The 14,286-nt window shown below is 39.6% G+C and overlaps 1 protein-coding gene across 2 annotated transcripts in view; it reads left to right on the top strand.

Annotated features, from left to right (window-relative positions):
• BOD1L1 (biorientation of chromosomes in cell division 1 like 1) overlaps positions 1-554 on the top strand; it is a 53,507-nt gene extending 52,953 nt beyond the window's left edge. For both annotated transcript variants that reach the window (XM_069493899.1, XM_069493900.1), the window contains one exon: positions 296-554. In XM_069493899.1, the coding sequence (XP_069350000.1) occupies positions 296-413 (118 nt within the window). In that variant the 3' untranslated portion in view covers positions 414-554. The remainder of the gene's footprint in view (positions 1-295) is intronic.
• Positions 555-14,286: the final 13,732 nt, after the last annotated feature.

Raw genomic sequence — 14,286 nt, forward strand, 5'->3', positions numbered from 1 at the left:
CCTAGAGAAGGAGGCTGACTTGATCAAGGTCAAGACCTAGAGTGTGATAGAGCTGGGACCAGAACACAGGCTTCCCACATGATTGTGCAGCACCCTGTGTTTGTGTGTGAGGTTGCCAGCAAATAGTCAGTTAGCTCGAGCTCTTTGGTAGCTCCTTTTCCTGTATAAATGTTACTGAGGCTTTCTCTTCTTAGCTGAAAAGTTTAAAACTCTTCTGTTTTTTAAGGAATTCCCAAATTATTTGAAGCAGCTGCTTTTTTAACTCTCACCCTTGCCTTGACTTTGTTTAATGCAGATCAAAGACACAGCTCTCCCCTTCTACCAAGCGCAAGAGAGAAGTCAGCCCACCTGGGGCCCGGACAAGAGGCCAGCAGAGGGTGGAGGAAGCCCCTGTGAAAAAGGCGAAGCGATAATCCTTATCCCGGTGCCCCTGGCTGGTCGAGGAACACAGTGGAGAGAAAAGGGACGAGCTTCTGTGGCCATAGGCCTCTTCTTTTTTTTTAACGAGAAAAAGGATATGCATGTGCTGTAAGTTCCTAGGTGCAAGCTTTTTCTTGTTACGTTTTAAACAGCTTTATAAACTATTGTTCATAGAAGATATTATGTACATTTATTTCAGATAAAGGAAAATAAGTTTACTTTGTATCTGAACTCAAAACAAAGTAGTTGTATATTTTAACATTTGAAATTGGGATTTCCCAATGTGACACATCATTAATGCAAATCCTTCCAACCCATCAGACACCAGGCTGCCTGCTGGTAATCTGTGTATAGTATATAAACATGTAAAAATAGGTTGTATTTTACTCTATGTATGATGCTAATCAATGAACACTTTATTTATTTTACAGAGAAAACTTATCTGTGAACTTTACTATATATCTGTTTATTTTATTTTATTATTTTTTTTAATTAAAAAAAAAGGGTTTTAAATGCTATGCAGTCATTAGTAGAAAGTTTTTTAGGACTCTGCCTGCCCTGTAACTATCTGAATATGATCTGGCAGAAACTCGCATGTATTCAAGTAAAGTAGTTTAGCTAAAGAAAGGTTCTCCATTGCTTCTCTGTTCACAGTTGTGACTGTTTTTAAGAATGTAACCTGTTTTTAGATTACACTTGCATATGTAACTTTACTACCAGCCCCGCCGACGTGAGAGGTTCTGGTTCAGGTAAAGATACATCCGGTCACCTGCAGCAGAAACCCCTCTGTGGATGTTCATTCCTCTCCTCTGTGCTATTCTGAAGCTTCTACCGATATTCTTTCCATATTGTCTTTTTCAGTGAAGAGAAATGCATTGAAGATTAGCTCACTCCTGTCTATCCAGTTTCAGGATTTTATGTTGTTTTTATACACGGTTATTTCAGGATAGAAACTGGCTTTATTGCCAGGTGTTTTTTTAAACATGTTTTAACTCCCATATGAGCAAACTGTCCAACTTAAGTTTTTCATAGGATTAAACTTTTCTTAAGATCAAATTTGTCTCTTGCAATGATGTGATAAGTTGCCAAATAATTGAGATTATTTTAAAATGTTTTGTTCATATTCTTGTTTTATAATTAAAATTTACATTCAATGTGTGTGGGATTTTTTTTTTTTTGACTCTTTAATGTAAGGTGGATATTTCTGTCATTTTACATGGTTTCTTACTGAGATTTTATATATAAATTATAAAATGTTTCCCAAAACTTGAGTGGTAAGAATTTTTTTTTCCGTGTTTTAAAATTTCTTTACATGAAAATCATTTCTTCTCTCTGTATAATTGGTCTTAGATATGTTGTTCCATTTTCACATTCAAATACAAGTCAGTGATGGCCTCTCTCGGCACAACTGAACTTTGGATCTAAAAAGGACCTTAGAGATTATCATTTTTATTTATATGGATGAGTTTTAACCAAAGCTCAAAAATCTAAAGTGATTTAAAGTCAGTCAAAGGTAGAAGCTGGACTAGGTTCCAGGGCTCCCAGTTGCTTGAGTAGCAGTCTTTGCACTGGTCAGTCTTAGATTGGTTCACCAGAAGTGCAAACCTGAAAACACACTCTGAGTGTGAAACCAGTGTTACTCAGTTTAGTAGCAGCTACTGTGGGCATGACCCTATAGGGACTGAGTAGTTCAGGTGTGAAGAAATACTGCCTCTTAATAAAATTGGAACTAAATAGTGGAACTACATAAAGAATTTTCTGGTGGGGAAACCAGCTGGACCCCTTAGTAACTTCCAGTGGTTCTGGAACTTAGGCAGAAAGGAGATACCACCCCGGAGGTGGTGTTGGAAATATGTGGGAGCAATTCTTGTCCATCACAGTGAGTTGGTACTATTAGTATTTAGTAGAAGGAAGGAGATCAGGAATGTGAAATGTCCTACTATTCACAGGACAGTCCACATCTCCAAAAAAAATGTCCAGCCAAAATGCCAGTGGCTTCCACTAACCCACTGAGAAGCACTTGCAGACCATCTCCAAATTTGACATTTCCCTACCACTGCCGTGGCCTCTGCTTCTCCATGAGCTGCCTGAACAAAAGCCCATCTGCTTTCCCCATCCCGGAGCTGAGACGGGGCTGGGACAATCAAATAAGATTTAGCGAAGGTAGCAAAGCATCCCTTGGCTGGGGCAATGTGGCCCACAACGATGGCTAACTCATCAGTTGAAGTCAGAAGTCCGCACCAACAGTCCTTCCCTCTCTACTCCAGGCTCCTCAGGGTTATACCTGAGGAGACCCCTACCCCCCTTGCCTTAAATATGAATACCAAAACCTTTTAAGGCTTGCCATCAACAGACCAATTAAGAATGGCCAGCTGATAACACTCCTCTTCCCAATGAGCTCTCATGGCAAATTGGTGGCAAAGTTGAGATTGAGCTATTGTCTTCTGACCCCCAGGCCAGGGTTCTTTCTACTAAAACCCATGGAAAGGAACTACTTTAACAGCAAGCTCACTGCCCTTATGACCATAATAGAGTGGAACTTTGCTCCGAATATTTCTGCGACTGATAAAACCAAACTAATTGGAGGTTGAGGATGATGGGTCTAATTGGAAGAAATGCTGGAAAAGACTTCCTTTCTTATTTTTGTTTTGTTTCGATTTTTGTTTATTGTTCATCCTATGTGCAAGAGCACTTTACATTTCCTAAAATTACTGCTTAACCATCTTTGTATGATTAAATCTAGAACAAGATTCTTCATAATACTCTGACATTTTTCTCAGGAGAAGAAAATAGTTTTATAGCCAGTATTTTTCCCACTGAATCTGCTACACTGAGAAAATAACACATTTGTTGAGCTACTACCTGTGCCCAACACTGGAGACAAAAATGTGCACCCAAGGCTCAGGGGGACAACCACATGAAGCAAACAGCTGAGCTGCACTGAGATTGGTGTCTGGTGGCAGAAGACAGCAAAGGGGAGAAATGACTTTCCTGAGAGAAGCAGGACAGAGGACTAACTCCTGGCAGACAAGGGGAGGAGTTTAATTTTAAAAGTATAAGATGGAGCTTCAAGCAAGGTTGGAACCTACAGCCCATTTTAGAAACCAAGCTGCAGGGATGACTGGAGACGCTCACGGGCCATTTTTACCACCCAGGCAATCTTTCAGAAACTTCCTGGAAGAGGCCCATACAGACATTAGTAACTTACCGATACAACTCTGTGTTGCACAAAACGCTAAGCTAGTTCCAACAGGTCCTTCCTCACACTATAGCCCTTCTTGGAAATTAACAAATTGTGAGAGGAATCTGGTTAACTTAGTTTAACCCAGGATTTTCCACGGTTATTAAATCTTAGAATACCTGCTTCCTCCCCCTAACACACACACAAACACACACGCTTAACATCCATGGAAACGTGATGTTGCTCAGGAGTTTTGTAGGAGCTCTGCAAAAGAGTATCATACCCCCCATTTTATAGTTGGGAGAACTAAAGCTCAGGTGGTTAATAGAACTTGCTCAAAATTAAACACATCTATTAAGCATGAGTAGGACTGGTACCAAGAGTCTCGTTGAGCCTTCTCTCCACTTTGCCTTGCCACTGCCCACGGTAGATGTAAGAGTGCTACAGTTTTAGTTGTAGAAAATTAAAAATTAGCAGTAAACAAAGAGGAAAAAAATCACTTGTAGTCCCATAAGTTAGATATTATCACTGTTAACAACTGGATATGTAATTCTTCCAAGTTTTTTTCTATTTACATATACACAAAACCCATGTACTAAAATTCATCAGATCTAAGATGCTATTGGCTATAAAATGCACTTTTTGGCACATATAAAATGCACTTATTGGCTATAAAATGTTACTTTATATACTATTAGGAAAGAAAAAATCGTAACACAAAAATTAAGGATAGTCTCAGTAATATGCATGAATCGGTCATGTCAGCTTGTTGCTTTGAAATGTGTTTCCTTAATTACAAGGGATTTGGTGATTTCTCCACTGTTAGCTGTGTGACTTGTCATGCATTAGGCGATCCTTTGCACATATCTCAGGAACAAAATGTAACAGCATCACCTACATGTGGATATCTTCCCTTCTTAAGTCTCAGAAAGCACTTGTTGCTGTGTGAGAAAATAAAGAATCAAGATTATTTCTCCAACACTGAGTATTTGCCTTGCTGATACAGAATGTGTTTCTTGCTCCCTGGTTTCTGTGCCTTTCTGAGAACACAGTAACTATTTCGATGTCAAATCTTGGCATTTAAAATCAAAGTGTATAGAACCAATGATGCACATAATTCAATTGAAGTGATAATATGAATAGTTATGAACAAGTTCACGCATGACAATGAACTGTATCATAACTGCCAGTTGTTCAATAGCAAGTTTAAAATGCATCTTAATTTCAGAGCTCTTAAAATGTAGCGGGGGGAGGGGGTGCCTTTGAATTAATAAAATATGTAGGTTTTTTTACAAAAATGAGATTTTACATATCTACCTTTTAGTCTCCTTTAAAAAATATGCCCATCCCGTCCCAATCGTACCGCGCTCTATTTCCCCCTAGGGTACCACCATTCTAAAGACATGTTTATCATTTTCTTGCTGTTTGTCAGTTTTACTACGTATGTCTGTATCTCTAATAAACAACATTTTAAGTGTTGACCTTTTTTTGCTTTATATAAATAGAATCATTTTATGGATCATTTGAGATTTGCTTTTTTCTGCATTATGCTTTGAAATTCATGTATGTTAATATGTGTAGCTCTAGTTAGATTCATTTTCACTCCTGTGTAGTATTCTACTGAAGGAATATATCACAATATACTAAGCCATTCACCTGTTACTGGTCTTTGGTTTATTCGCAGGTGAAACAATGCTATGAATATTTTTGTGAAGTTTCTCTAGGGCAGAGCTTTTCACACTTACCTAATTTCACTGTACATATACAGGCATATCGAGGGGAGTGGAAGGGCAAGGCTGGTTTCCGCCTGAGGAGCCCACCAGCCTGTGAGCCAGAGGAGCAGGCCACCCAGCCACTGTGAAGAGAAGGAATTAATATATCTTCACACCTGCACTAAGCCATTCCCCATACTAAGATATACCCAGCTTTATTCTCCAGGGTGCAACTGCTAACTCCTAGGGTGAGCATATTTTCAGCTTTGCAAGATAATGCCGAGTTGTTTCCCAGATGTTTGCACCATATTATACTCCTACCAGCAGTGTTTAAGAATTATCTTCCTTGGCATTGACTTGATTTTTGCCTATCTAGTAGGTGTAAAATAGCTCATTCCTGGTCTTTATTTGCATTGGTTACAAGAAGGTTGAGCATCCTTTCCCGTGTTTATTTTCCATCCTTATTTCCACCTCTGTGAAATCCTTGTTCGTGTCTTTTGCTCATTTTTCCATTTGGTTCTTTGTGTTTTTCTGACTGACTGGTAGGAGTTCTCTATATATCTGTATAGAAGATAGAAATGTATATCTTTATATATTCAGGACAATAATCCTTTGTATGTATGTGTTGAAAATACACCCCTCCCCCAAACACACATACACAAAATGTGCAGCTTATGTTTTCACTTTCTTTGTGGTCGTTTTTGGTGAACAGTTCTTAATGTTACTGTAATTAATATAAATTTGGTCTTGTGGCTGGATCTTTTTATGTCTTAAGACTCAAGACCCAATAGAGATTCTCCTAAAAGTTTTAATGTTTTGTCTCACATTTAGACATGGAGAGGAAAGCAAGAACTGTATTAGCACGTGATTCTGGCAAGCCAAATACACGAAAGAATCTAGGTCAAACTCTCCCAGAGACCTCTAGATTTTAAAAAATGGTCCAAGGCCAGAAGGCATCTTCCTAAAACAACCCTCAACCTGTTGTTTCTTGAGTCTAACTGCGCTGGTCTGGAGTGGCCACCATCTCATCCTGGGGGCTCCTCTAACCATTGTCCTAGGGATGCCCTTCACTTCTCTCCTCTTTCAGATCTCCTAATGCCTGCATCCTACATCTTCCTCTTGCTTGTTTACCCCTGTGTTTCGATAAAGCACCAGTAGCATTCTGAGAAAAGGTCTGTGCACTAATGTAAAGAATCAGCTGTCAAATCAGACTCATGAATCAGAGACATTACCCAGCATCAAGCTCTACTAATAACTTCAAGGATATAAGCAGTTGCTAGGCACAGGTGAAGCATACACGTCCAGGACAGCCAATCTACTTCCCAGGCCCTTTCTTGTCAGGACACACATGTGCCCAGGTTAACACATGAAGTCTCTAAAAAAATCTGCAGCTCTGTTACTTAGACACAAGAAAGTCATTTCAGTCATGGAACATCTCTGCTTGAATGGGCACATAGGTTGTGTGACATTGTCCGGGGATCCATCAAAAGATTTCGGGAGTGGGGGTGTTGTTTGTTTTTTATTGCTATAATCAATCCTGAACAGACCAGGTACATTCTGCTAAAAGCATTTCATGAGTACCGACTCTCCCACTAACAAACACCATTTGCTGGAGGCCTAGAAGTAGCAAATTTCTAAGAGTTTGTAACTATAGGTCACCATTCTTTCCCAGGGGCATCCTTTGGAAAGGATCTGTATTATTCATACCATATTACAGGAAATAAATTTTATACCTTATTTTATTCATGGTTCAGGCAGCTATTAGAAACTGCACCAGTTATTGCAATAAGTACTTGCTATGGTTTCAATGTGTCCCCAAAAGTTCATGTGTCAGAAAGTTAATCCCCAATGCAACAGTGTCGAGAGGTGGGGTCTTTAAGAGATGATTAGCTCTGAGCCCTCATGAATGAATTACCGTCGTTATCACGGGAGTAGGTTCCTTATGGTTGGTTTGTTATAGAAGAGAGCTTAGCCGCCTTTTGCTTGCTCAAGCTCTCTTGCTCTTCCACCTTCCACCGTCTGCCATGATGTGACTCAGCAAAAAGGCTCCTGCAATATGACAGCCCCTTAGATCTTGGACTTTCCACCCTCCAGAACTATAAGAAATAAATCTCTGTTCTTTATAAATTACCCAGTCTGTGATATTCTATTGTATCAGCCCAAAATGGAACTAAGATATTAACTTATTGAGGAATTAGCTTAAACAGCTATTAACACATTGACTGGTACACTAGAAAAATATTTTTTTCCCCCCTGGGGCCATGCTGTTTTATTAAAACAAAACAATTCTTTCTAATTTGTTATTTTTTATTGTTTCCTGTGCATGAGTTATATGCAACACAATCCACGTTTTTAGAATTAAATTGTTGATACTGATTGTAACAATAAGAACATCAGCAAGTAAGATTTTCACGGACCAACTGCAGTGTTTTTGCTTCATGGGGCGGGGGGCGTGCTCAAAACTGGCCTGAGTTACATAAAACCCACATGGAAGTCAACATGTTAAAGAACTAAAAAACAAAATGCTAACACTGATGTAACACAGAGTAATTTCAAAAAGCAGCCACCTCTGGGCTTGGGGAACAGAAAGAAAAGATTGAGGTTATTAGAAATTCAAAGGAGAAGCCCCGCAGAGCTGGACTCAGACCTCTGAGAAGGGACACTGCCTAGTCGGTGCTGGTGTCTCTGAGACAGGACAGTGTGGCTTGTTCCAGGAAAGTGGGGATGGGGGGGTTGGAAACTGGAAGCAACTACAACTGCAATCAGCTGCCACTGATCAGCTGCCACTGCTGGAGTGAAGAATCTTTACTGGGTGATGCTAACAAAGCAGTGACCAAACACGAAGAAGCAAGACCCCTTTCAACCTCAGCCTTCTGAACTCACTTTAGTGTCCGCTACTGACAGAACTTAACAGGGGCCCACTGGCTAAGTAGAAACCTGGTTTACGCAGTCCTAGTCCTAGCACCACAAAGCACCTGCCATTTTGGGTTCCTCCGGCTCTTCCAAAAATTCTCTCCCAGTAAATACTGTCAGAATTTAAAAGGATATAATTGGCTGGGCATGGTGGCCCACACCTGTAAACCCAGCACTTTGGGGGGACGAGGAAAGAGGATTGTTGAGACCAGCCTGGGCAACCATAGCGAGACCCCATTTCTATAATTTTTTTTTTTTAATTAGCTAGGTGGGGTGGCACATGCCTGTAGTCCCAGCTACTCAGGAGTCTGGGGCAGGAGGATTGCTTGAGCCCAGGAGTTTGAGGTCACAGGCATTATAGTTTACTGTCTCTAAAAATATATAGCTAATATATAACTGATCATTTCAGATTCTTAGATGAAAAAAGAAAAATAACCTTTCCGTGAAAGCCATGTCTCCACAAATTTGCCCGCCCTCTGACCCCTGGGCCCTGACTTCCTTTGGACCTGAATGTGGGGTGATTCTAGAGAGATGACTTGGACAGAAGGTGCCTTTGCTTGTCCTTTTGATACTTCACTAACAACTCGTTCTGAATTTACAGGAAACACATGTCCCCGTCCCCAGCTCACCTGCATTTGTGCAGGGATTCCTCTGAAGCCTCCTCAAACTTCTTCTTTTGACAGTTCCCAGGACAGCTTGGTTCCATCTGTTCATCTGACATCCCACTAAGCCCTTGCGCTGCCACAATATCCTGTTTTTCTCTTCCTGTTTCTAGCCACACTTACTCAGACGGAATGACAGAGTTTGCTGCAATTCCTTGAAATAAATCTCTCCAGTGAGCTTTCTCCCCCTACCTTAAGCCCCTTTCTCTGAAAACACAGCCCTCTGGCCCTTTCCCCTTCAAATCCCAGTCCAAAATATCTCACAATGGAAATAAACATCTCCAAGTTAGGTCCCAGAATATGATTTAACAACAACAAAGAAACTAAAATATGTTTTTTGTGCTAAAAGGCTGAGGGAACAGCTATGTAACTGAGAGTGATGGTGAGCACACGTCTTAACAGAACTGCCTGTTTTAGCAGGGATCCTAACGTCCCATCCTGTTCTAAGTGACCAGGAACACCTCACTTGGCCTCTCTATATCTCAGATTCCTCATCTGTACATAGAAATTCTGATTCCTGCTCTGCTGAGCTCACAGGCTTGTGCTGAGGACAAAATGAGACCATCCATTCAATAAATACATGCTAAGAGCTTTACCATGCACCAGGCCTGTACTAGGCCTAGGGCAGGGGTGGGGAACATTTTCGTGTTAGGAGGCCTCAGTAATTTAGCTGCATTCAAGAAACTTCCATTAGATATACTTTAAAATGTACAATATTTTGTAAAAATCTAACTACTATCTATGTACTTAGTAATTTCAAAAACCGAAAACTATTTGTGAATTTTAAAGTTAACTAACCTTTTAATGACTTTGTTGTGTCTGCTTTTTGTTGGAAAGCACTTGAATATCTGGTTGCATCATGGAGGTTCGCAGTTTCAGTTGATCCTCTAGATGGGTATCAAGTCATTTATGACCTTAAGGGTGTCTTGATTTGGGTTAGGTAAGAGAATGCAGATTTGCAGCAATAAATGGTTGAAAAGCAAGAAAGCATTTTTCAGGCATGTTGCCAACGGTGTGGGTATTCGACTGTCTTTTTCCATATTTCAACTGGGTCTTTCTTAGCATCAAATAATGACTTTAAAATGTCACCTACTGAGAGCTCAATCAATTTCATCTGTTGTTCTTTAGGTGACTTGGTGACATCAACCAGATGAAGCTGAAATGCTCATTTGAGTGTAATGTCATGATTCTCAGAGTCAGTGAACCTTTCACTGTATTCTACAATTAATAAGTCTGTAACACTGCATATTCTTCAAATGATTTACATATATCATCCTGCTTATCACTGATCTTTGCTAACTGGGGAAAATGTTTATCTGAAATTTCCTTTTGAAGAAGGAAATTTCTTGGATTTTTTGACATATATTATATATAGACTTAGTTTTACCTTGCAAAGAAATATTCAAGTCATTTTGACTTGACATGATCTCACACAGAAATGCTGCATTTCTATAGAAATCTTCTTTCAATAATTCACATTGCTGAGCCTGTTTTTCATAAATTTAGCTATCTATTCTTGCAGAGATTAAATTTTGGCTAACACTTGTCCCTGTGATAGCCAACTCACTTTAGAATGATATGGCAAATCCACGCTGAACACCTCATCATTCAACTTTACCATGTTATGAAACTGACCTTTCCATGTTGCATTTGCATTAATATAGTTAAAAATACTTACAACTGTTGCAAAGTGTCACTAAAACTAGTCGTTTTAGCACAGAGATTTTGCTGATGCAAGATACAAGGAAAAGAAATGAGAGCATCTGGATCTGTTAATACTTTTTTTTATCTGTACAATAAACCCTTCATGTTTTCCCATCATGGAAAGTGCACCGTCTGTACCTATGCTCACTAAATTTACCAAATTCAGTTCAACTTCACTACATTTATCTTGAAAGTTGTTGAAGATATCTATTTCCCATGTTCTGTTTGCAAAAGTGCCTAAAGCTAGTAACCCTTCATAGCAAAGAAAATCTGTTATGAACCAAATGAAGTATAAAACCTGCGCTGAGTGAGTAGTATCAATTGATTCATACAAAGCAATTGAATAATATATATTTTCTTTTTGAAGTATTGCATGAAGTTGTTCTGTTAAGTTGGAAGCTAATTCATACTGCTGATCACTTATGGTTCTCCTTGAAAGAGGCAATTGTTTGTACTTTGAAACGTTATTGGGGTCTAAGCATCCTACAACTTCAACGATGCATTCTTTCACAATTTCTACATCACTGAATGGCTCCCTTTTTCCCCCTAGTATATAAGCTACTTTATAGGTTGCTTTAGAGGCATTATTTCCAGGTCTTATTGCTGCTTGAAAGAATTGTCTTTGCTTTTGTTTTTCATCTTTTAATTTATGCAGTACAACCTTTCGTGCCTCTCCCTCTAATTTAAAATATTTGTGGTCCTTATGAGGTTATAATGCTGATGAGCACTGAATTTCTTTAATGTTGATATTGCAGTATCACAAAACAAGCAAATCATTTTATCTTTAGCAGAAACAAGATAATATTGCAATTCCCAATCCTCATTAAAAAATGTTTTCTTCCTACAGCATTTTCTTGGTCTTCTTTGACATGATGGGCTGTTAAACAGACAGAATTAAAAAATACTGCCAAGCTGTACAGCTATTCACAAATTCCACTTCAAACAGAAACATAGTACATTGTTGTCAAAAGCTGATAACAGACTGGCGTACTCAACCCCCATAAACTCTCACCAACAAGCTTTGTGCGGTAGTGGCACCAGTCAGGCCAGGGAAGTTAGAAGTAAATCATGAGCGTAGCAGCCGTCAATTTATCCCTTATGGCCTATTAATGTTCTAACTGTGCCAGTCAATCTAGGAGGATTGACATTTATTTTATTATTTGGTATTTTAAATATGTTCATTTAAAAAAATAAAATAAAAATGTAAAATATGAACACAAATGTATTAATAAAAATAAAAGGATTTGTTCTGTAACAGGATTCGATCAAAAGATCACACTTAAGGATCTAGAAGGCCACAGGTGCCCAGCTCTGGCCTATGGACATGACAGTGAGTCAATTAAAACATTGTGTTTATGGACTTCATCCATATAGTTGCTGTAGCTGTAGACCCATTGTTCCCATTGCTGTATGGTATCCTATTCTGTGAATATACTGTACTTGATTTAGTCATTCTACTGTTGAGCATTTGCACAGTTTCCAGGTTGTTGGCTATTACGAAAAAATGATGCTATGAGCATTCTGACATATGTCTTTTGGTGTACTTATGTATGTATTTCTGTTGGGTCAATTCCCTGTTAGTCTTCCTAACTATGTCAGAGAGGAAGTCTCAGGTTGGTGCTAGCATGCTGTAACATCTCTGTAGCCCTTGTCAATGTCTTCTTATAACAAAGAGCCAACCTCTGGCCGAGAGCCTTCAGAATCTAGCTTGAGTCTATAAATATTGTTCTATCTGCATTATATAGATTTTAAGATTATCTAAGGCAAAGGGTTAACGGTGTTCCATTTATTTATATATTTATGAATATATTTATATTATTTATATGTTATTTATATAAAGGTTCTTTTGAAAATAAGTTTTTTTTAAGTCTTAAAATGTAAGTCATTTGAATTAAGGTATTAAGTAAACAATGGTTAGAGGTGGATTCTCACAGGTGGAAAAATGTGAAAGGGGTATGCAAATGACTGTAATTTGCTCTTTAAAAAGCTGCATTTTTGATTAAATATCTTTATTTATTATCACTGGGTGGCAACTTGCCTACATTAACTCAATTTAATTAAGGACAAAGTGCTGAAGTTGGAACACTAGCACATCATTCTACAGCACTGGGTTTCGTCATTTCCAAAGGTTACAACAGGTGGGGTCAAGGAAGTCCCAGAAGGAGTCAGAGTTTGCCAGGCTCAGGTCACATATTACCATAGTTCTATTTTTTTCAAATACCACATGTTTCTGTTTCCATGTTCTTTGCCAGACCTTGTGGGTCTGTGGGATCTCCGTGGTGAGGAACAGGGTAGACAGCATGTAGGTGGAACATACAGGAGTCGAGGCTTTGAGGAGTTCCACAGGAACACAGAAAGTCACTTGGATATGTTAGGAATTGGGGAAAACAAGGCCAGGAGAGCACCTCCAGGACTCAATTCCACTCATCCCCTCACCCTCGACCTCAGTGTCACTGACAACCTGAGCACCTCCCAACTCTTGAATAAGTGCCAACTCTGTGAGTACTCTCCTTCCACCTCAGCCTGAATATTTATACTCAAGCAATTGTTTTCCAGGACTTCTAATTCATCAACGCTGCATCTATCAATTGCCTCTTCCAGCTTTGATTTCATGATTATACACCCTCCTTTGTAAACAACCTTAAGTCCCTGGCTGTTCTTGTTCTCCATAGTGGCATGGCAATACCCCAACCTTGGGTAACCCAACTATCCACCCACCCTATGCCTGGCACTGAGCAGGTGAATGTCGCTGAGGAAAAAAGCACACACCTGTTCTAACTGGTCACACTTTCAATTCATGGATGTGACTCTCCAAAACACCCTCAATACTGCTCAGCTGTTCTACCATGCTTCCCCAATATCTTGTCCAAATACTAATTTTTCACTTTCTCATGCTGCCCCCCCTCTGCCCGCTAATCCTCCTTGTCCTGCTGTCCATGCTCAGCTGGCTTCATTCTTGTTCAGAGAATTAAATGAAAGGAGTTTAATATGCCTGAAGCACTTGACCAGTGCTTGGCTGATAGTCAGTGCTCAGGAAATGCCAGCCATCCTTATTATGACCTCATCCGCAATCACCTGGATAACTCACCTCCAGGCATCCATATCATACTCCTTTCCAGAGACCAACCCCTCTCACCTTGTCAAGGACTTTGCAGTTTTCTCTTTTGTTCTGCATTATCAATTGTCCCTCTCTATTGGATTACTTATATGAGCATATAAACATGTTCTAGTATCTTCTATCTAAAAATGAATCTCTGGACACAGGACCCCTTCCATCTTTCACTTTATTGCTTTGCTCCCCTTCATGCCAAACTTCTTTAAAGAGTTACCTATATTCACTAGCTCTGCTTCTTCCTCTACCACGTTCTCCTCAATGCATTCCAACCTGGAAGATGGTTCCTATCAAGGTGACCAGTGATGTCCATGTTGCCCAATCCAAAGGCCATATCTCTGTCTCACATTGCTTGACCGCAGCACATGGTACAGCTGATCATTTCTTCCTGTGGTGACACTCTCTTCTCTTGGTTTCCTCTGATACCAACTTCTCCTGATTCTTCCTACTGAACCAGCAACTCCTCAGTTTCTTTTGGTGAATCTCCCTCCATGATTGAGTCTGTAAATATCAAAGGCCCCCAGTTTCTACACCTGGAGTTCTCCCTGGCAAGTCTACAATCATTTCCTAGGGGACATCATC

Source organism: Eulemur rufifrons, chromosome 19, assembly GCF_041146395.1.
Source record: "Eulemur rufifrons isolate Redbay chromosome 19, OSU_ERuf_1, whole genome shotgun sequence".
Lineage (NCBI taxonomy): Eukaryota > Metazoa > Chordata > Mammalia > Primates > Lemuridae > Eulemur > Eulemur rufifrons.